At 38.6% G+C, this 24284-nt stretch overlaps 1 protein-coding gene across 1 annotated transcript in view; it reads left to right on the forward strand.

The window, feature by feature from the left end:
- The first annotated feature begins 231 nt into the window (after nucleotides 1-231).
- The window catches only part of OFCC1 (orofacial cleft 1 candidate 1), a 193761-nt gene continuing 169708 nt past the window's right edge, over nucleotides 232-24284 (forward strand). Inside the window, exons 1-5 of the mRNA XM_035319098.1 lie at nucleotides 232-250; nucleotides 4891-4894; nucleotides 14419-14519; nucleotides 17768-17823; nucleotides 23958-24024. Of these exons, the coding sequence (XP_035174989.1) occupies nucleotides 17812-17823; nucleotides 23958-24024 (79 nt within the window). The 5' untranslated portion in view covers nucleotides 232-250; nucleotides 4891-4894; nucleotides 14419-14519; nucleotides 17768-17811. The remainder of the gene's footprint in view (nucleotides 251-4890; nucleotides 4895-14418; nucleotides 14520-17767; nucleotides 17824-23957; nucleotides 24025-24284) is intronic.

Here is a 24284-nt window from a genome sequence, read left to right on the forward strand (position 1 = left end):
GGCTGGCAGTTTCATACTCATAGTGTTTCCTTTACCAAGCTGTTTGTCAGCCTCAGTTCTGGAGAAGATTGCTGCACCCCATGGAGGAACCAAAGACTGGAGAGGCGTCTTGTGCCGACTGATTTGCCCTGGCACCTGCCGCGCATGCCAGCAGCTTTCTCATCGGGGGGGACCTGGACGTCACTGTCACCATAGAGACAGCAGCAAGGATTTGGTTTCAAAAGGTGAAGAGAAGCTGTGAATTAGGAAGGTAAGGCTGGGTCTGTCTCGCAACTCTCATGAAGTATTTTAAAATAGCACTCTATCTGAATGGGTGCCACAGTAAAGAGATGCTCTGCTATATGTTTATGTACATGTATATATATGTGCATATAAATATATCTAAATACATGAACATTTACATGTACTGTTTTGAATAGATGTGTATGTGAAAGGACCAAATTGAGTGTTTTTAAAGATCTTGCTGGCATTCTGCTGGCACTACTTGGATTAATTTTTCATTTACAGATAGCATAAAACAAGACTCGAGTTCTGTTTAAATTTTATTTTAAGAAGTCATAAAATATTCACTACTTAAGATTGTATCAGTTTTGCACAGAAGCGGAGTGAGCTGCGTGCATTTTAAATTAACATTGTTCACTTCTGCCCCTCTTCATGATCCTCTGCTGTGCTTTAGCAATGATATGCATGTAGAGCAATGGTTAGTGTTGACAGGCAAGATAAGGATCAGCCATGAGTCATTGTTTAACCACATGGGACTTTAAAGCCTGGGTTTATACTGGTCCAGAACAGCTTGCAAATAATCCCTCTCTACCCACTCTTATATCAGCAGATAAAACTGCCCCTCCTGTTGGCTTATTCCACCCTTTACAGATGTGTAACTTATTTTCGGTGATGCATGGACTTATTTAAAGGTTCTGTTTGCACATTTATAATCCCTAGCAATGTTCTGATGCCAAAAGTTTTTTTTTTTTTGTACCTTAACGGCATATGATAACTTCATGGGTATGTGTCTGAGGGGAAGGGAAAGTGGAAGGGAGGAGCCAGCAGAGCAACAGGTGAAATATTAATGAGCAATGCTGTATAAGCATTACTGCAGACAAGGTACTAGAAGGCTTCTAGAGACTCATACAAGACCATGTCTGCAGTGTTGGGTGTCACTGGGGCAGAAGTAGCTGCATATGTCTTTCTGATCTCAGGCCAGGGATGTTCAGCAAAGCCCTCGAGCTCTTCTCCTCCATGCCCAGCCAGCCACAGTTGTGGCAGGGAATAGCTGGGGCACAGCAGGTTTTCTAACCGTGACATGCTCCTTGCCTTGACAGCTGGAAGAAGTCTGGCATGGGACCAAAATGTATTGGCTTAGTGTCAGCTCTGAGGTATCTTTCCTGTTTTGGGAATTCCTCACTGGGGGGCAGCACCACTGCTGTTGGGAGCAGAGATGAGAACTCAGCACCTGGGGCTGTCCAATCTGGGAGAGGGTTTTGGCAAGGATTTTTTTTTTTTTTTTTTTTTTTTTTTTTTTTTTTTTCCTCTATTTCTAGGTCTCTTTGATTTTATGAATAACTAAATGACAAGTAAAACTTCAGTATTTACCTTATGGCTGAATTTTCCACAGGGGCGTTTTCGTGTGTGTGTAATGCCACTTGCGTTTATTATTCCTGCTGCTATCGTCACTCACATGTTGTCTGCAAACACAGAACAAAAGACAACTCCCTTTGCAGTAGGTGTATGACCTAACTGCTTCATGAAAAGAGGAGAGCTGGGGGGGGGGTGGGGGGGGGGGGAGGGGGCAAGGAAACCCTGAGATAACATTGGTTGTGCTGCCATTGTCAGACTTTTACAAACCATGGTAATACGTGTATGCTTCATGCTACCAAAAGAGACAGCTGGGGTGTATGTGAAGAACTGAATTCTCTATTTACATGCAGCTGGGTTTTGCATTTTTTGGGGGTACCATTGTTGGGACATGCAGCTATCTGACTTCCATAACAAACTTCATTTTTAACTGATTTTATCTGAAGACTGCTGCAGGATTTTGCCTTCCCAGATTTTAATCATTCACCTTGACTTCTGTTTCAAGAACCTTCTGACCAAATTGATCTTCAGTATTGATAAGAAAATCTGTGCTGGTGAATTTTCAGGTTTGACTCACTTTCTGAGATCAGGCAATATCTCAGTTATCACCTGCACTTGATTATCATTTGATCAGGCTTTTTAGAGAGTCTAGAAACTGCAATTATTCAGAGTTCATCCAGTTCAGATCCCTGTCTGCTGTAGTGGTGACATACAGCTGCTTCAGAGAAAAGGAAAGGAAATCCTGCATTAAACAAGAAGGAGATAGTGTATTGCTCTTTTGAAGCTCTAATAGAAACTGTTTCAGTATTTTTAAAATATTTTTTTCAAGGATTTTTAATAATATAATGCATGAGAACATTCTTATCCATGAATTTATCCTACCCTTTCTGGAATCCTGTTAAATTTTTGTCTTTGTCTTTCCAGGGGAGGTTTAGGTTGGATATTAAGAAGAACTTCTTTACGGAACGGGTTTTTAGTCACTGGAATAGGCTGCCCAGGGAAGTGGTTGAGTCACCATCCCTGGAGGTCTTTAAAAGACGTTTAGATGTAGAGCTTAGGGATATGGTTTAGTGGAAGATTTGTTAGCGTTAGGTCAGAGGTTGGACTCGGTGATCTTGGAGGTCTCTTCCAACCTAGACTATTCTGTGATTCTGTGATTTGTGACATCCTTTGGCAAGCGTTTTTCTAATTTACCTTTTAACTGAAAATATTTCTTAGATTTCTAAGAAATCTAGAAATTTCTAGATTTTCTCCAACAGACAAACCATCTTCTGAGAACTTGATTACCAATTAAGATTATTAAAAGTCAGATGTCAAGAAAGAAGCTGGATACTAACTGTACTTAGTGGGCTGATCTGAAAGATTTTACTGATACAAAAGCTGCTTCTGAAGGACAACAAAATCAGAAAGTGTGGAAAGAAAGCTTTTCTTGATATGAAGCATAGGAACCTGCTTCTTCTGGCACATTAAATCCTTTGGTTCCCTGTTAACAGGGTCCTTAGCTTCTGTTCTGATTGCTCACCCCTACAGTCTTCTCTGGCCACAGAATACTTGTGCTTGGCCTGCTGTGGGAAGGATAGGAAGCCACACCTGTTATAACAACCACCACCTTCTAACCTCCTGTTGTTTATTAGTGGTGGGGGTAATATAATTTCTCTGTCTTGCTATGCATCACTACCTGTATGAATTGGTCAAGACTTGCATCTGGAAATTCTGTGACAAGATTAGTTTCTGGTCTTGGTGAATCAGGAATATTTATACACACTAAGTTTATGTCATAGTCTACCAGATGTACAAGAAGTAAAGGAACTTCAGCTATCTTCTTTCTGGTGTTACTCTGTGATACTTTCACTTTGTAAGATTTCCCGAGGCTTTCTTTGACTCAGGTGGTTAAGGTAAGCCATAGCTGATTTCTTTTTGTATTGATTTGAGGATAAGGGAGAACAGAAATCATGCTGTGTTGATTGTTGGCATGCAGATAATTTACCAGTTTGAGTTGAGAAGATAGGCAAAACCCAATGTGAAACTGACGCTGGACATGGTTTCAGAATATAGATCTTGTCAGAATGTAGAGCTGTTTGCTCACTTTAGACATCTCCATTGATCAGTGATCATCACCCAAAGGTAGATTACTCTTTTCTAAACACTTCCATTCACTGTGGTATGTGCTTGGGTTTTTCCAACTGTCTCTGAGTTCAATTTTTTTGTCTTTCAAGTGGCCCTCAAGGTACCTACAGAGTTTGTTTATTGTCATCTATATTGATTGTATAGGAGGATGAATGAGACAGGAAAACAAAACAGAACTGTTTTGAGTACCCTGTGTTGCAGTGAAGTGAGTACTGTTTTGCATGAACCAGTGGACTATGGGGAGGGTTTGTGGGAGTGTGGAAACCCTGTGGTACTCTTGACCTTTCTCTCAGATTGGGTCCTCATCAGTGAGGATAAATTTAAAGGCTGACCAGCCAGAGTTTTTCCACATCATAAAAGTTGTTATGAGGAACTCTAAGCACTGAGAAGATGACTCAGTGCCGCTGGTGCTGAGTTAGACCTATCACTGTAGCCATTATAGATGCACACAGTCCACACCCAATTTCATCCTCTGCCCACACATAAATGTGTCATCTATCTGTGCATGACTGAAGTGCTCATATCAAAAACATTTACCTGCCAAAGTTGTGGGAATTGTCATAAAAAGTAATTATCTCCTTCCACCTTCTCAAGTGTTACTCTCCTCTGTGATCCTTCTGTCCCATCTTTCGGTCTATTACATCTTCAAAGGGATCTTTGTTGTTCATGTAGGTCTCCTTGGGAGAACTGTATTTACAATGCCAATTATGAGTCATGTCAGCATAAACTAGCTAAAATAGTGTGTGATAGAAATGGACCTTCTTGCTCATTTTGGATTAAAAATATTGTCTCTTGATGCCAAATATTCCATTCAAAGTTTAATTTGAATTACTGCAGTTGATAAAGGTGTAAACTTTTTCATGAATAGCAGTTTTTTTTTTTTTTTTCAATAGCCGTCTACTATCCCACTTATGCAAGTCAAGCTAGTATCAGATTAATTGTATGAAATATAGCACTATGAAATTCATTCACTTTCCCCACACTATGTAAAAGAGCCTGTGATTTCATTCAGCTAGTAGGAAAAAGTGACTTTCCAATCTAAAGTTATGTGAACAAAAGTATTTTATGTTTTATTTTATTTTATATTTTATTAAACTTTCAGTCACATCAGAGATGTAGCCTTAGAGGTCCTAGATCAGGATTTGTGTGCACGTGCATGTGCTTATCTCTGAGATTAAGAACTCTAAGCAAGGTTCCTTGTGGTTTCTTAGGTCTTTTGTGAAAGTGTAAAGCCTCAAGCCATCTTTCAGAGCACAAGACCACAGAGTTTCCCTAGGCAAAATGTAATCAGAGTGTCTCAAAACAAAGGTGAAAGCTAAGGCACAACTCTTGAAGAGGGGGTCGGGGGGGGGTGTAAGCCATCCTCAACAGAAGTAAAAGAGGAGACATGATCTCCCAGCTGTGAAGAACTGCTCTAGGTGCTGGTGACAGACCAATTGCTTCCTAATGCTAGACAGCCTAGAGCTAGAGAAAAGGAAGTCTTCCACTGTAGAGATGGGGAAAGAAGGGAATAAGAACAGGGAAGATCAATTTCTCTACTCACCTTTTCCCCCTGTGAGGGGATTCATGTCTTTAGAGGAATGGATACATGGAGGCATGGTAGAAGACCACAGAAAAAAGCAGCTATTGTGAAACTTCTCTTGGCTCACTTTGGCCAAGAGTCCTGAGAATACCTGACATGATTGGGTCTGCAGTGCAGGTCTGGGGGAAAAATACAGAACCCAAACCTCTGTGAACTGAAACCAGAAGATTTCACAGAGTCCTACTCTTGAATCTAGTCATGTGTGAGTCACATCCTGCCTTACCTGACATTGCACAAATGATTCAGAGAAAATGGCGTGATGCGACTCCTCTATGGTAATTGAAATGAGAAGGATGTTTGCTGGCATGCATTTCGCAACATGAGGTACAGTAAAATGCTTTTTTTTCAAAACTGTCAGCAAAGGCTGGCAGAACAAAGGAGGCCCAGGCTCTAATGTGGGATAATGTACAGGAGGTGGCAGGAGGAGCTGAGAATATTTGAGTCTTGTGACAACTTTTACTGGAAAGCCAAGAGCTCAAGTTTGACTAGTTCTCAAATGAGACGAAATTACTTAGCTAGTATTTAAGAAGTAGCATAGAGTGTTTATGGCTGCAATGCAAAAGAAAAGAGAAAGATCTTTATCAGTCATTTTCACTTTGGTTTTGTTTAACTTTTTATATAAAAATATTTAAATATAACTGTGTGAGCACATACCACGTTGTGTTTGTATGAGTTATTAAAATACTGTTACATGGGAACAGGAACAAGTAGGAGTGAAGAATTTTAATTCCACAATGTTTGCAAATGCCAGCAGAGGTTTGGCTTACCTCATGGTGTAGTGTTGTCTGGAGGGTTTGGACCTGGGACTGTCACTATCGGCACTATGCAACGTCTGAGGTGCAAAGCATGCTCTCTCTTTGGGTAACAGTTGCTGGGTAAAAGTTTCCACCACAAATCAGAGACTGTCCCCTATGGGTATAAAATAATGTAGCTCTTCTAAAAAGTGTGGATAGTAGCTTAGAGTGGCTGGAGATCTGGCATAAGGCCCCTATTAACATCCACTGTTTTCCTATCATCATCTAGTACAACTTAATGTAAGGACAGGCAAGATTACTGCTGATACAAAGTCCTATCTGATTGGGTTTCATGCAGCTTTCTTCTTCTGTATCCAAGATCATGGCAGCCTGTTTCACACCCACACCTGATTTCTCAATTTACTCTGCTCTGTCTTTAAATCTCTTTGTGCCATATAAATCATCTGGTAACATTCAGTAACTTTCTGCACCTGTAGTTCTATTGGTTTAGGACTTTGCAGTAGATTTTCCTCACTCCAGCATGTTAAGATACAAGCTGTGCCCCTGGGCTGAGTGCCAGAAAGTATTCAGTAGCACCAACTGCATAGTGTGAAGGAAGCTGGTCTCAAGGCATCTCATCAACATCCAAGCTGAAGCAAATTCTTTGACACCCTGATATGAAACCAGCCTGTTCCTCTTGTCTGTGTGCCAAAGGAAGCTGTTTCTTAGTTGATGAATAGGGTATGAAGTGTAAACTTTGCATTGAGACTGTGCAATAATCTTGCATGTTTTCAGGAGAAAGGGGATTGTGTGTTCTTCATCATCTTGCACCCAGATGTCAGCATATGGGTTGAGTTTTCTTTTTGAAGAATGCCATACAAGTTTTTTCTTGGTTGGAACTGAAGCAAGTGTTGTGTCTTGCTGAAGTTCTTCAGATTCTTTTTCTCCTTACTCCAAATTTCATTTCTAAAATGATTTGAAAACAAAAACACTCGAAATTCTCCTGCAGGGAGATAAGACCCCCCATATTCTGCTAGGACACTTGCAATTAAAGACCAAATTTGAGTGCCAAGCCCAGTTTCTTGCATCTGATACATCCACTGGGGTCCAATTCCACAGCACAAGAAATGTGTGACCCCAGTATCTGTGCCCAGGTGGTGATGGCCCTGCATGGGACAGCTCTGCTCCCATGCCAGCCTGGATGTATCTCTGTCAGGTAGAGTGCTTCATCCATTCTTTCTCTGCCAAAGCAGATTCCCTGTAGTGCTGACCCATCTAGTGAACATCTCTGGTGCAAGAAACCATGCTGTCCACTAATCCACTACTTCTTTGAACAGCTTGAATTTCAGTTCGTGTGATGAAACTCTGTTTTCATGTCCCTGCTCTGTTCAGTCTCTAACAACCTGGTATTATTCCTAGAACAGGTCTTGTGTTTTAATTATTCCTTGCATTTTACAGGGTGGGAAGGGACGCTCTGGATTTTTCTCTTTTCACAGGCTATCTTGGAGTTTTGACTGTGGTTAAACAATAAACCTTAAGCAGAGCCAAGAACTGATTCTGTGTTTTGGGGTCCAAATAGAATAGTTCTATTTTAAAGCCATCATTCTTCCTGTGATTTTTCTCTTTTTGGAAGACAAAATAAAAGGTAATGCTTTTAACACACCGAACATCAGTGTGTACTTTGTTGTGGGATATGTGGTATAGTGAATCTGTATCCATCTTTTGTTAAAGTTAACCCATCTTTGAACTCAATATTAAAGAGCACAAAGGTTTTTTGACTCTCAAAAGAGGACAAAATAAATCTTGGAAAATATTATGCTTATTATTTGTGTTATTATGCAGATGGCATAAGCGAGAGGACTCTTGGTTCTCATCTGTCCTGTTTTGGTGTACTGATATTGTGAGCAACTGATGGAAAAAAGGAATAAATACAATGAAGCTTCATTGTTAGCATCACAAAACCACCACCTTAAAGGCTTAGAAAACTTCCCTTCCATTCAAAAGTATGGGCTTTAGAATCTCTAGCCTGACACTGTAGACAGTTCTAGTTTATTGGCATTAAATGACGTATTCAAGGCAGAAATGATATACTAGGGAGTTTATAACATGTTACCGAGGGCTAGCACTTGTATATTTATTATGGTCTTGGATACATTAGCATGGTTTACAGTATAAGGTGAAGAAAAAAACCTCCTAAATCAAAGGCAAGCTTTGTAATGACCAATATTTCTAATTCATGCAAGCTGAATGTCTCAGATCTGTTCATTTGATGCAAGTAAGTTGCTGAATGAATTGGTTATGACCGAGCAGGTAGAAGACAGACTCTCTTTTTCTTAGTCCACAGCCCTGCAGTCATGCCTTGGTAGAGGACCTTAAGGACCTCATGGAGTCCTGCTGGATTTTGTTTAGGGAGTGCCTTGTCCATACACAGCTCACTGCAGCATTAGCTCCTGTACTGGGTCATGTTTTATTTTGGTTTCTTTGCTTTCTTAATTAACTCAAGTACCAGATAGTTGCAAGAAAACATTATATGAAAGATTCATTAGCTTCACTGGTTCAACAGAGAGATAAAAATATTTCCTAATCCAGCTCTCTAGTACTCTAGGAACATCTCCAAAAACTATTGAAAATCCAGATTTGACATTCTTAATTCAGATATAAAAAGAAGGAAAAAAAAATCTTCTAATCATCCTTTCATCCTTTATGCATCTTAAGAAAGCAGAGCAGGGCCAACCCCCTTCTTTTTGACCTTAAAGATCACCTTTAGGGAAGCATGACATGTTTAAAGTAACTAACCAAAGGTTTAAACTTAACCCTTAGGCATGATGATAACTTTGAACTGAAATGTCATTCCTTAGTGTTTTCAGGAGAGTGAAATGAGAAATGGAGAATTAATCCATCCATTCTGAGATAGCCATTTGCAATAGAGTTTCCACTTGCAATGCACCAAGTTTTAGCTAGCAAGAGTGCATCTATGAGCTAGGACCTGGAAGGGACATGGTAAGTTATATATACTTCATTTTGCACTTAAATACTGCTTTCTCTTTGGCAAGGCTCAACCACAGAGAAAAAACATGTGAGTTGGCGGATGGACCTGAAGATTTACTGAAGGTTTCTTCCAAGTCCTTAGGATATCTGTCTATTTTTGTGTGAAGAGCTAGAGGTTAATGATTCCACTCCCTTCCTTCATGATGCTGGGGATGATGTAGGGAAAGATAGAATCTTATATAAATTTTTGGTGGTATTTTTGGTGTTAGTGATTTAGGAGGTGAACTGACTTTACAGAGAATTAAATAAAACAGAGATGACTTTGGATTTGTATTTTCAGCCATCATGTGAAAAAAAAAGAAAAGAAAAAGAAAAGAAAATGTCAGCTAAAAATAAACATGCAATATAAGTGATGTTTGTCAATCACCTGTCCAACCTAAGATGCACACCTGTGTGAATTTTAGCACTATGAAGGTCACCTACATTGTTTCTACCAGATTTTCTGGATTTTCCAATGTTTCCAGTTGTTGCTACATTTTCAAAAGGACTTGTGCAGTATTGACAACATTCTTGAAAATGTTTAAAAGACAATGGTAGTCTTATTGATTTCTGCACAGCACCATGTGCAGGCTGCAGCAGGATGGTCTGTAGTGGCAAAGTTGGTCTGATCTAAGAAGCTACAGTTCATCAGCAGTTGGAAGTTACTACTGCTCCAATTAAATGTTGTAACTAACAGGGTCCAATCTGTGCAACTGCACAATAAACCAGGCCAGCAAAATTTTCACTGCATATGCAAGAGTCATAGAATGACAGAATGAGTCATAAGGATCTGAAACTGCTCTCACCTTTACCAGAGTAAATGAGAAATAATTCCATCAAGCCAGTGAAATTATTCCAATCTGAAACTTCTGAAAATGGCACTAGAATGAGATCCTTCAGTCCTTAATTTGGTATCTGGGGGGAGGGAGGAAGGATAAGGAATCAGAAAAAAATGAAGTGTTTATCTTTTTAGTTCTGCTGAAGTTTTCACGTTCCCTTACTACAAACACCCTCACTTGGGAGTTAATATATTAGTCTGCTGTATTCAGTAATTCATGCAAATACAGAGAAGTGTATGCATAAGAGTTTTGCAGGTTTGGGACCTATAAATTTTAGACTAGACTGCTTTGTTTCCAGTTATTTTCTCCCACTTGTTATGTAACATGTTTTTCAAAATAGTGAATAATTGTATCATCATCCAAACCATATCCTAAATAGACAATCAGCTTGTAGACTGCAGTATCTAAAATGAGTAATGATATTTAGGACTCTTTTTTTAAAACCCTCTTTTGTAGCAGTGAAAAATTTAGTATTTAAAAGCTACTTTTATATTGAACTATGGGTGTAATCAAAGCTAAGAAAAGCCAAGAAAGCCCAGACTCACTTATACTCCAAAAAAGCAAGTGATGCTGGGAAAGCAGCTCCTTCTGGCTCAGCTTACCTGCTTCTCAAGTGAAACAGGCTATTTCCAATGAAGCTACCACACTGCCAGTACATCAGTTAAAATGCTTAGGCATCAATGAAGTATTGCAGGGCTTTGCCTGTTTGTTTACAGAAAGGCAGATTTTTTGCCTTTTACTACTACACTGCCCCAGTCCTGACCTAAGCGACCAGCTGTGGGACAGCAAATGGTACCCAAGTGAGTCAGAATGATGCATGGCTAACCTGCTCCTCCCCAGACAGAAGAGAGGTGAAAAGAGGATGTGCTATCTATAGGCATCCCACCCAGGGACTAATGGGTTCACAGGCCAGGCTGCTGGGCACAGTAGCATGCCTCCACTATTAAACTCCTTCCACACTCTCTCTTGCTCTGTGATCTGTATCTGAAAGCCACTGCTGCATTCTACCTTGAAGTCCTTTTCCACCACCACTCCCCAGCCTTTTTTTTTTTTTTTTTTTAATTAGCAAAACCTGTTATAATGAGGAAGAGTTGGTGGATTCTGATCTCACTCTCCTACCATCGGTCAGTATAATTTTCTGCTTTGTTCTGATGGTGCAAGAACATAAATGTTTCCAACTCCTTGAAATTATATTGCTGGTACTAAGCTCTGTCATTACACGGTCTAGTTTCAGGATATGTTTTCTCTGATGGAAAAACTTACTTAAGGATCCCTTTTTGCATGCGGGTTTTCCTTGTGCACTGGTTATGGTGGTACAGAGACCAGAGAAGCAGTTCAAGAAAATAATAATAAAAAAAAAAAAAGTAAAAAAAAAAAAAAAATTGGGTAGAACAGGAATTTTTAACCTAGCTTAGATCTATGGTTATGTCAAGACCAATGAGACTGTAGTGGGCTGTGGCCCAGGGACCGGAATGAATGACTCAAGAGAGGAAGGGGACAGAGAGCAGAAATTTACTATGTTGCTTTGTCACCAAGTAAAATATGTCATGGGATTGCTACAGACTATTCTACTTGATCAGATGGTATGGAAGTCATACAGAGGGTGTCACATTTTTTCAGCTACCCTATTGGTTAGAAGTCAGCTTCAGCCCTATTAGACATTCTATCTACCTCAAAATGCAGGAATTTGGCTGAAGTAATGTTTGACTGCTATTTGCCTGCTCAAGGTCTCAAGATTTTATTTTATTTATTTTTCTTGTGTGGTAAATGAAACATCACTAGCATTTATTTCCAATAGAAAACTAGTTCAAGGTTTCCCAGAGTCAGAATTCTGATTGCTAATTTTCTGTCTGCAACAAAGAAATGTAGTGCTGAGCCACTCTGACAAAGGACACCCAGTTTAAAAAAGCCAGGCATGACCTGTTTTTTTTTGCTGCTCTTGGTTGAAGACTACAGACCTAAGGTTACCTCTACCTACATTTTATTAGTTAGATGGATCTTAAAAAGCAAACTGCAGGTCAGTTTGCTTATTCATCAAAATATCTTTACACAACACTATTTCTGCTTAGCAGTGTACAAATAGTGCTGTCAAGTTCCTGTCCATTTTGTTGTCTTTTCAATTATTGACATCATTACCTTAGTTTCCCTTTGTACTCAGTGGTTATGTCTTTTTAACAGGTACATGACAGAGGTATGCACTCACAGGGTTGAATATATTGATACGTATGTGTAGTCAATGTTAAATGGCATACAGAACAATACAAGGAGGAGTAATGTGAATGTATAAACAAATAGACTATGTTGTTTCATGTTGACATGTATATGACACTAATCCAGAAACTCATGCCAGAGGCAAGTGAAATATGTTTTAAACCACTAGAGGTATTCCTTCTGGGATTGCTCATACAGTACGATTTCTGTCTCTTTTCTTTCAGTCAAACTCTACTGATCCATTAACAACTGTATTGATATCTCAGGTGGTATATATGTAAAAGATGTTACTTTCACAAGATACATTTTCTTGTATTTTCCTGTGTGTCTTTGATGGTATTCTTGCTCAGTTCAGAGAAAGGATGCAGGTCAAAAAACCCTTTAACATCATATTACTATACACAAATATGAAATTTAGATCTATCACTGGTGAACAGCAATAAAGGCATTTTTTTCTAGTGTTGATCATATGTGCTGTTTTCAGGGAAATTTTCTGGAAAATGATGGTCCAATAATTATAGGTTCAGTCCTTGAACAGCAGTGTGTATAAAAGTAATCTCTCTGTTCTCTCCTCTTAATAGTCATGGAAGATAATGAATGAATAGTAGAAATTCACAAGGATGTGTTAAAATCTATGGCTAATGCAGACAGTCACAAAATGAACTAATTACTCCCTGAAAATAAGTTAGGAGAGAAACTCTTAAGAAGTTTTCAAAAGAGATGGAGCTGTTGGCAATAAAATTGTGTATGGTCAAAATATATTATATTGCTTGAATGTTCCCTAATAGTAAATATTTTTCTATCTGTCTAGATTTTTATTTACATTTTTATGTATCCCCCTTAGATTTTATAGTATTGTTTTTGTGCAATCAAAGTCATGCACTGTTTCTGTCTCTAAAGCATATATTTTTTAGGATTTGATGTACAGCTAAGTATTTTTAACTGACATGCTGCTTTAATTTGGAGGCCATATTATTTGAGAATTACAAGGCACAAAAGCCTTTTGTAGTGAAAAGAACCTCTTTCACTAGAAAGGACTGGGACATGGGCAGGCAGGCAGAAGTCAGGACAACTTCAGTGCTGAGGTTCCTGGTACCATGACATTGCATCCAGAGGGGTCAGCAGAAACCCACCATGGCTGATGGGGTCACAGAGACCATGCAGAACATGCACTAAATTTGTAAGAGTCAGAGTGCAGCTGAGGAGCATAGGGTTGTGGGTAATAAATAACATGAGGATACAATATGTTAATTGTATCTTAATTGAGGGAGCTGGTGAGAGTGCAGAGTGTTGGTGTTGCAAGAATTCAGAACATACCCCATAGCCACCTCCAGCCCGGCCCCCTGGGTGCTGGCATTGGGGTGACTGGGACATGAGATGGGAGTGCTGAGAGCTCTTGGAGACAACCAGGGTAGCACAACCAGACCAGTCAGGTGGGATGAGCTCCTGCTGACACGTGGTTGCAAGGTGCATGTGCAGCAGGCAGTCGTGGTGAGGAGAGCAGCCTCGCATGCACACCCTGGTTGGCGGTATCATTTGTTCATCCGATGTAGGTTTTGGTCTGCCTTCACATGGTAAAAAGTGGCAGAGAAGGACGGTCTGGGATGATGAGCAGTGTAAATGCTAAGCAGCAGTGTGGAAGCAGAAAGCAGGCTGAGAAGAGGCATGACCGTGACCAGAAGGAAGGTGGTTGCCATACTGCTGGCCCCTTGCTTATTCCCCTAGCCCTGCTGCCATGTTATTCTGGGTTGTTTCTAAGCCTTATGGTGGGCAGCCGTGCCAAAGAAAAGCCTGACATACAAAACCAGGAGATAGGTGTCCTGTTCTGGAAAGCCTTTTTTCCAGGCTAGGGCTGGCTTCATATTTCCCCTAGTGCAGACTGTCTGCTTGGGATGACTAAAATTTTCAGTGCACTAAAAGATGAGCTTTGGGACTGTATTGAGAGACAGCTGTCCATGAGTCAGACTCTGGAGCAACATGATGAGTGTTTGTTTATGTCTACAGCGCTTCCCATTTGGTGGAAGATGGGAATACTGCAATGATGGCACAGAAGCCAAAATTTATTATTTTACGCTTCCACAGGAATTGCTGGCATGATTTAGCAGTAGGTACTACTATTTCATTGTATCATATCTCTATAGATAGAAAAGCCATTTATCTATCTAGTTTTTCAAGCAAGTAGAAAAAAGGTTAGGCACATTAGTCTAACGAGTAAAGTAATTGAATGTGAGCTTAATTTTAAGTGTGTTAATGATCTTTATAAAAGTATATTTGCAGCAAGATCCCCCCCCCCCCCCTTTTTTTTTTTTGGTAAAAAAAAAAGGCAGGGGGAGGAAGAAATAAAGGATCTAAAAATACTTTGGAGGATCTGGTCCCAAAATTGTTGATTAAAGAAGGATAATCACAGAGCTTGTGGCTTGAAAGGTCAGTTCTGCTGAATTTAATGACTGATGGATTCTCTTCAACAGAGGTGCAATTTTCCCCTTAAGAATACTTCTTAAAGACCAATGCTCCCGAGCTGGTATTTATGACAGTGTCTAAAGGGAATTACAAGTAGGTTGTTAGGGTTATCGTTTACTCAGTGGTCTCTGCTAATATTGTAGCACATGTATCCCACAACAGTTCTTAGCATGTGATAAATGGTGTACCAGTTCAAGGTGAGAAAGAATTGAGGGCAGCCGCTGTCAAGACAAACTGTTGCTTTGTTACGCCTCCTGTGAACCATTGCTCTCCTCCATCCATGTGCGATGCACTTGCCTGCATATTCAGAAGGGCTTTAAGAAGATGCTGGGTAGGCAGCTACAAACAGGATGGCTTTTGTGCCACAGACCAGCGTGGCAAGAACACTTTATGACTATATTTGCAAGAAGACCCTTATGGCATGCAGGCTCTACATGCAGCCCAGCTACTTCCAGTAGCTAAACAAAGCATAAAGTGTGAACTAGTGTAAGGAAGAGGTACTTCAGCCTGCACCAGCAGGAAGGTCTATTGTTTTAATCTCTTCCAGGTCTGTGACTACTAACAGGAGCCCAACAATAACATTTGTGATGCTCCAAGTTATTTCTGTTGCATCTACTTCTATTTAATTCCTCTATTTTTTAAGTAAAAACTTAGATGATTTATTACAGAAAGCTACCTGGATAGGATGCCTGTTTTATTTAGCTTCCTTAGTAATTCCTTTTGTGAAAAGAAGTGATTAAGAAGTGATTTTCTTCTGTAAGGAAAAAGGAAAAAAATGTGTGGGGGAAGGGAGAGAGAGAAATGATAAGTACCCATTTTAATAACTTTTTTAATAACTTGTGATTGGTTTGCTTTGTCATTTTACATACATGTGCTAAAAGTAACTGAAGTCCACTAAATCAAGCAAAACATTACATCTTATGGACACAAAATAAAATATCTGGTGGCATCTGAAATAAGATTTTTATCTTCTTGATTGACTGAAAAAGTCATGTACTTAGGTTTTTCTGTACTCTTTCAGAACCACAAGACAGTTTAATTCTAAGGATTCAGCTGTTATCCAAATAAAGAAAACAGGCTGATGAGGTTAAGGCCTCAGCCAACATCCCTTAATGCAGTGTTAAATGTACTGCCTGACCATTTTTTTTTTTTGAAGATAAAGCAATGTCTGTAGCATGTTCTTTTAAAAAACACCAGAGAAGTCCTGAACCAAAACAAAAATTTCCCCAGAATGCCCAAGTAAAGGGAAGTTCTTGAACTCCAAGAAAATCATTGTTAAGACATTAATGATATTAATGTCTCCTCTGAACATGTTGTTTATGTATTTTTGTGTTTGCTTACCTAATGTGGTCAATCACATTCTTTAAATTAAGATGAAACTCTTAAGATGAAACAAGTATTTCCATTGATGTTTGGATTTCCAGGACTATTGTGGCTTTGAAATAGTCCTTATTACTGCACCTTTGGCTCCTCTTCAATGTTGACCATGGCTGAAAATGTTGAATTTACAGCTTAAATCTTTATCAAGTTCTTTCTGCTGGCTGCTTCTTGTGATTCTTCCATTAAATGGAGAGGTGACATTTCAAGCTTTTATTGCCTTTAGTTTATTTCAGGTTGTTCTTTTTTTGCTGCTGTTTTTTTTTTGCTGCTTCTGTTTGAAACATGTTTTGCCATGCCATTGGACTCAGAAATACCTGGTGTATACAGGATGTGCGATTGGATTGGAGCACCAACAGGAAAAGTCATGTAGATACTGCCTGGGTTTGGAAACCCATCCTGGATTTTGGAATTGGGACTCTGGGGTTGTTATCTAGCCATCAAGTGTCTTAGAAATTTGATCTTAGCCTACCTGTTTGATTTCCATAGAGGCTTTATTTTTAGCATCATATAATGTTATGGAGCTGAGGACTTTCAGTGTGGTTTCTGCAATAGTTGTGGGCTGTGCCGCTGGAGCCCTTTGGGCAAGGTTATTCACAAAAGGAGAGGGAGTCGCTGGCTTCTCAACCCCCTGCACCACCACAATGACCTTGGCACCCCAAGTAGGGCACCAAAATTCAGGGGTAATGGCAAAGGTCAGCAGACTCTCAGCATCTGCAAGTCCTGGGCAGAGCTCAGCCCTTCATTCATTGCTGAGCAACCAAAGCCACAATTCAACTTTTTTCTGTGGAAAATTTGTGGCCCTGTTCACTGTCCATTGTAGTGATTTCAATGAAACCTAAGCACATACTTAGAATTAAGTACTTTGCATGGTGCCCTCAGGAGAGTTTCCTCAAATGGGGCCAAACGTACTTTGTATGAGGCATCCTCTGACCCAGTAGGTCAGTTGAATCTTCTGAGAGACTCTGAAGGGATATTTTTAATTGTTCAAAGTCTTGTTTTGTTTTCAGACTCTGCAAAATAATCTGAATGTGTGTTTGTATAAATGCATAAGGGAAAAGCTGGCAGAGCAAGAAGCCTGCTATTCATTGCGGTTCAGATCCTGTGACCAGGGAGTCAGACTGAGTTTTGCCATTGATTGGAGTGAGCACAGGGGCAACCCATCTAACCCTTTAGAAAAAATATTTTTTCCCACGTAGAGACAAAATCAGATAGTATAAAATTGGAACATTTTTGTTGATACGATACATAACTATACATAACTTGTAAAATTATTGTAGGCTTACATAATGGTTATAGCCTCTGTGTAGAGAATAATTTTCATACTTTTAACTGAATCTCATCACAGGGAGAGAGGCACAGGCGGGACTCACTTAGATGCAGGATCACAGAAGCATTCCTGAGTCTAGCAGATTTGGCACTGCAATTTCCAGGTTAGTTATATTCCACAACAAATTTCACATAGTTTTAGTGGTTACTGTCTATGGGTAGGAATTACCCACTCCTTCTGGGCTAATTACAGCCTCAAATATTTCCTTGGTGTTGTTGCATTTAAGCTTAAACTACTTTACTTTTTATTTTTTAAATTATAATTATTATTATTATTATTATTATTATTAACACGACCTGATGCAAAGTTTTCAAAAAAGATGAAGCAAAGCACTGTCCTCATGTTGCTCTTTGGCTAGGCAGAAGGGGGAACTACAGCAGCAACAGACCTCTATCTTGGCAGGTTTCTAGGCTGGTGCTTTGCAAGTCTGTGTGTTTAAACCTAAGGGTATTAATGACAGCATGTGGACTGAAAATTCAGATGTGCTTCCTCTCTTTTGTTGTAGGAGAAAGTGTTTTTAGCTGTGGGTCTGAGAAGGGACAGGCTGTCATGGAAAAAGAGGTAAGTGAAGAAAAAAAACTTTTAGAAAAGGAAAATTAAAAGGCTATTAAAAATGCTATTCCTAACATTGCTATTTCATAATATTTGTTGTGTGATGTGAGGGAAGTCAGCAGACACGTAGGCTCCTTTATATCATTGACAAGTCAAGAGGATGATTAACGAGAATACCAGACAATGTAATGGTAGGAGAAGGCCCACAGAAGTTAAACAAAAGTGCCTTCAGAATTTAGAGAATTCCCATGATCCATAGTAGGACCTCATTGTGCTTGTCTACTGTTTCTATTTTTGATTAGATTTATAAACACAGCACCACATATTTTCATGTGGCTCATAGCTCCAGGGCAGAGTGAGATTGACTGCACTGAAACTGTGAGGCTTGTGAATTTCGGGCCAGGGATGGAGTGAAATAAGTAGTGTAATTGTTTTTGTGGAGTGACCGTGGGACCTTCTCTGTTCTGAATTACACATGGTTCAACCCTTTGACCTAACCAACCTCGGCAATGCCTGGTAGATCTCCTAAAGCTGTGCTGAAAGGTCCTATCAGTGACATGTTGGAACATTATCTGTCATGTGAGATGTGTGCCAAGAACCATATTAAACTATATTAATTACTAGTGTGGCCATGTTTGTGACAATCTCAACTTCATTTAACCCATCATCATGTTAGTTATTGATTAAACAGGAAGAACAAATGGGGACAATTTATGGAATCAAAATGCAGCACCAGTGTTTTCTTTAATAAATTGTATGCTTTTTTTTTTTTTTTTTTTTTTTTTTTTTTTTTTTTCCCTGGCATTTTTTTTCCTGTCATCAGGTCTGTAGCTTGAGTTTTGGAGGGATTTTTTTATTTTAAGACTTAGCAAGAAAAAGACTGCCTCTTAATAGATAAACTCATATGCCAGTGTAATTGTAACTAATATCACAGTTGACTGCAAACAGTGCTTGTTTTCTAGCAAGAAAAAAATGTGCTATGATAGTTTATGTAAGACAAATATCACAGGTGGATTATTCAGTTGATTTGCACCTTTTCTCATTCATACTCTACATAGTGCATCTCTGCACAGCAGTCCAGTTTGCACACCTCTGGAACAGGAGTGAAGCACTGACTTCTATTATTTTAATTCTCAGAGAACACCTCTCTCAAAGGCCCAAACCCATAGGTAGCTAAGCATTTGAGGACTTTGAGTCCTCAAAAGGCAGCCCAGTATGTGGAAATTCAGAAGAATTCTTTGCACGTGGCCATTTTCTGAAACAAATCTGAATTTTACTGCATGGAATATGAATTCCTCCATGGCAGTGCACAGGATCAGTCATGCCTAGCTGTGCCCAACATTACATTAGATTAGACTCATAAGGTTACATCTTCTACTTCCACACCAAACCACTTTTTTTCAACAGGGCTTTTCCCTTTAGCCTCATTTTCTAGCAAGAACAGTCTGAAATGAAGCAGACATTTATTTATTTATTTATTTATTTAATTGCTGCAGAGTCAGCTGAAAAATGTGTTTGACCCTACCAAGTGTCATTCTCATTAGCAGTGAAGAGTTTGCTCTCTGTAAAATCTAATGTGGAGTGCTTAAAGCAGACAGGTGCAAATTACAAGCTGTTTCTCTTTGGCTGCCATCCCTTAAATAGACAAAAGTAATAGGCTAGGAGAAGGGAAAAGGTTCCAGCTCCAGCTGCATAAAGGAAAGGCTTAACAGGGACATACCAGCTGGTTACAAGAAATAAATGCTGTAAATACCAACTAACACATTTGTGTCCATGCTCACAGAGGAATATGTTTTCAGTAAGGCTCCATCCCTCTTTATGTTCGAGGATCATTCTTTGGAAACTGTGCTCTGCTTTATGTTTAAAGGCTAATGCTCTCACTGAAGTGAATGAGAACAGAAGCCAACATACCTGTTCCTGTTTACCATCATTACACTCCTTAGAGCATTTCAGGCATTATTAGGTTCTTGGAGCCCTAGCAGTCTGACAATATTTCCAGCTACTTTTCTTTTGGCTGTATTCAGAAAAGGCACCAAAGGGAAAAAAAAATAACCCCCAAAACAACAAAAAACCATAGATGAATCTGCTGAGCTAGTTTGCTGATGTTAGAAACAGTTGTTCATATTAAGAACACCTAATTTAATTTCATAAAAGAGACATAACATGCCAGTATGTGTATGAATCTAAGGTATGCATTTCCTAAAAGGAACTAAAACTCTGTCATTCCAAAGTCGCTCTTCTTTTTGACTTCCAGCTTGCATGGGGACTGCTGTCTGGAAGCAGTAACTTTAACTTTAACTCTAAGGCTGCTGATGAGGTCTGTCTGTGTGATCTTCGTAAGGAGATAAGGGTAGGGAGACAGCTCAGAGCAGAGCTTGTTTACAGCAGGACAGAAGAAAACAGCTAGACGTAAATGAGGGCTGACGGTTTCATGAAGCACAATTGGTTGATCACAGATTCAATATGACTGCCCTGAACTGAGCGATGATCCGTACAGTATGCAAAATTCACTTTCTTGCTGGTCTGCGCCCACCAGCCTTCCAGCAGCTTTCCCAGAGCCCCACAGCCACGGCTTTGAGTGGAACCAGAGCTGAACACAGCATTGTTGTACCCAATTCCTTTTGACAACAATCACATTCTTTTAAAAACTTCATAGGTTTTAGTTGTCACTGGTTATAAATGAGGGTTTTTTCCCTTGCTGCTGCTGCTGCTGTTGTGGTGCTCACTGCTCTCACACAGACCTGGATTCCCCAAGTTCAGATACCCCCACTTTCCTTTGTTTAAATTAGTATTGGAAAGCAGGCTGCACATTTTAATGCCAACAGTATGTGCAGTAACTGCAAAAAGACACGTAAAGATTTAGGCTGTTTGAATTACATGATTAGTTTGCATTGTGATCAGCCACTTCTATATGCCCTTGTCTTTGCCATAATGCACTACAGTGAAGATTAAAATAATAATAATAAAAAAAAGAAGGCAAGATTTTATTTCTCACCAACTGTGGCGGAGCTGACATCATCAGAAGCTTCAAGCTTTCATTTGACTTTGTGAACACTGGGTACCCCCTTTCTATGTGCAAGCTGAGGATGGCATAGTCTTTGTGGATACAAGATGGATCACTTCCACAGCACGTGTAAATCAGCAAAGCCTCCCTCTCACTTGAGATTCTGGCCTCAAGTCATGTAACATTATTATTATTATTATAAATGCCTTTTATGTTTATTTTTGGATAATGTTCTACAATTAGAAGATGTGCTTTTTTTCATATGGATGCACACTCGTATATTCTTCTGGGTATGGTCACACAATTGGACATTGCCTGAAAGTATGGCGTGTGGTCACTGAAAGGGTTTTTTATTTGCTATTGGAAACCAAAGTTTTGTAAGTACACATGAACTGATTAAAGAACAATCACTTTAGACATAAATTTGCATAAATACATAAATTATCTAGTAGTGACTAATGATGAAATTAATATAAAATGCTACTGGATAACTTTGTGCCTACTCTCTGATGAGAAGACAAAGTATTATAAGGGATGGATGGGGGAGGGCTGGGAAAGAAAACCTAAAAGAAAGGAAAAAAAAATGGATGCAATTCACAGCACTTAATGGTGCCCATGTTTAAGACAGAAGAATGGGGAAATTGTCTGGAGGTAGGTATGAAAGGAGAAAAAGGAGAATGTCTTTCTTCTGAACCACAAAGTGGCAAGAACATGTGTCGATTACACAAACACCACTGAAATACTCCATTATTGAGTTACTTTGAGAAGTAACCCTGAAGAATTTCACTCTGCTGTAGAATATCAGGTATTGCTTTCATTCTAAAAATATAGACTCATGAAAAACACCCTTTCAAAGCCTAATCATGTTAAAGTACAAGAGCATCACTTCTTTTAAGTTCTTTGTAAATAAATAAAAATCACAACTATATTGAATCAAGTACTTAAAAGTACTAATCTTAAAAGTACTAATTAAGTGAGCAAAGTGCCAAAGAACATAGACTACCATGTCCATGCAAAACAGTTTTTGGTGCTAACTATACTGATTACGAAAGAAAACTACTACTAATAAAACCTCACAATACATCTTTATTAGATCTTGGGTGCAAGAATACTATTTTTTTTTTTTTTGATTTTTTTTTCCTCCTTACTGTGAAAGAAGATTCGTATGTTTTACAGGTTATAATAATTGAAAGTTAACTATGACAAATACAGTCCACAATTGGTTTTGCTGGGGAACTGTGACATGAAGAAGGAATATGTGTATACGTAGAAAGTAATGCATATCATAATTCCACTGAAGTTGCAGATGTATACTAATTTATACCACTTGAAAATTTGTCCCAGAGTATTTGTCTAGATGTTGTATTTTTTTATTAATGTAAAGTTAACAGCTTTGTGTTTTGATTACATAGAGTTTAATAAGAATAATTACCATGCAACATTGTTACAAATACTGGTAGGATCTTTAAAACTGAATTAAATTATTATGGTATGCAAGGAATACAGAAATACTTTCATATTGCAGAAGTGATATAATTCTAAAGATACTAATTGAGCTAATGTGTATTTTTGAAAGAATTTTCGGTAGCAGAAAAAATCAAAAGTAATATGGTGAGTTTCTGGATCTAGTGAACCCTTGTCAAGATTATCATTAACTTCATTTGTGCTGCACACAGCTTGTAAGAATTCATTCCATTGCTTTGGCATTTACTGTAGCTTCCAGAATGTGATTAGTCTGCCTTTTTTTTTTTTTTTTTTTTTTTTTTATAAACATTTACCTTTAAAAAAGACAGAAATCATCTTAATTTAGAGGAAGTCTACTGTTTTCAGACTAACATATATACAAGTATGATTATATATCAAGATAATATCTATATTAATCTGCCAGTACTATGTTTCTGTTGTTTTTGACAGATTTATTGATTGTGCCTGCTGCAAGCATGTCTTTTTTTTACTGGAAATTGACACCCACAATCAAATGGAAGAGATAGATTCTTTAAAAATTGCATTTTTTCAATGATTCTTGTAATTAATCCTTTTGTATTGACAGTTTCCAGGAGCTATGTTGCCATGAGTGGTCTTTATCACTGGACAATTAAACAACTGGCTTAAAAAAGAAAAGCAAAGCAAAAAAAAAAAAAATAAAACCAAAAAACTCATTTCAGGAACTGCCATGTAACAATAGAAAAATAAATGGGTCTGAACTGTTTTCTTGCTTCGATTTTGGCTTTGATTAATATTCCCAGATGTGCTTTATTTTAGATAATCTTTGCCTGTTATGACTGCTAGCATCCATTTCAGGGATCTGTAGCTACACAGGAGCCCAGATGCAAATCTTGCTAGTGCTGTGCAAGGCATTATACCAAGATGGAATTTAGCATTTGGGCCGTCCTGTTGTTACTAATGTGACCATGTTTCTTCTGGGCCTTCCTACAAGAATTAGACTTGTCAGAGTTGAGCTCCTCCAAGATCTTTCATTATCTGTTTTTACTGTAGCTGTTATTGGAGTGTCTCTAATTCTAAATTAACTTTTCATTGTTGTAATGAATCCTGCCTCCTCTCTCCTCTGGACTATGATCTCTTTTGTGACATCTGGATGTAAATTATTTGTGTTTGATTTTATTTTATCCTCTTATAAGAGAGGGTAGAGCTGGTTCATTTTTGTCTGTCCTGTGTGACCTGGGTATGGCCTGAAACTGGCTATGTAAGTGGACATAGGAAATGCAGAAGGAAGGATGTCAGAAAAGCCTTTCTGTAAATATACTGCATAACCAAACTTTTCTAAATGAAGCGCTGAAGTTCTGCAAGTGAAATAATGCATTTGCTGCTGAATGCATGCTGTAAAGACAAGCCTTATAATGTTTTTCATGTGTTGAGCTTCCTTTGCATTGATTAAAATTGTTAAAAACACACACATACAAGTATTTTAATGTGACCTTCATTTGGCATTTATTTTAACTTCTATTTTATTTAATTCTTCCACTTCTGTTGTTCTATTAGTGTTTGACCCCTTTAGCAGAGATGTAAATTAAATGACATTTCAATGCCATCCCATATTTAAAATACTGTGTTAGTTTTGGATCATAAAGGATGATATTCGTTCTTTAGCTAATTTATTCATTTAACAATTTCCCTCCAGAAGTTCCAGCAGAAGGCTCTGAAGCAAACTAAGCAGAAGAAATCCAAGTCGGCTGAATTTCTGATGGGTGAGCCTTGCTTGATGAGTTATTGCTCATAATTTGTGTAAGGATTAATTAACTAATTACAGACAAATGGCTGTGGGCGAAATTTTGCTCTTCCTTGTCAGGGTGCAATTTGTAATTATTTTAATCATTTATTCTTTTTTTTTTTTTTTTTTTTGAGTTAATTTTAACCTAATTCTGTTTTGGCGACATTTGAGGACGATACACTTGAGTCTTTCAGCAAAGGAATTACTAGAAGGAATTTTCTGCTTGTCATTGAAATA

This window comes from Oxyura jamaicensis, chromosome 2, assembly GCF_011077185.1.
Source record: "Oxyura jamaicensis isolate SHBP4307 breed ruddy duck chromosome 2, BPBGC_Ojam_1.0, whole genome shotgun sequence".
In the NCBI taxonomy this organism is placed as follows: Eukaryota; Metazoa; Chordata; class Aves; order Anseriformes; family Anatidae; genus Oxyura; species Oxyura jamaicensis.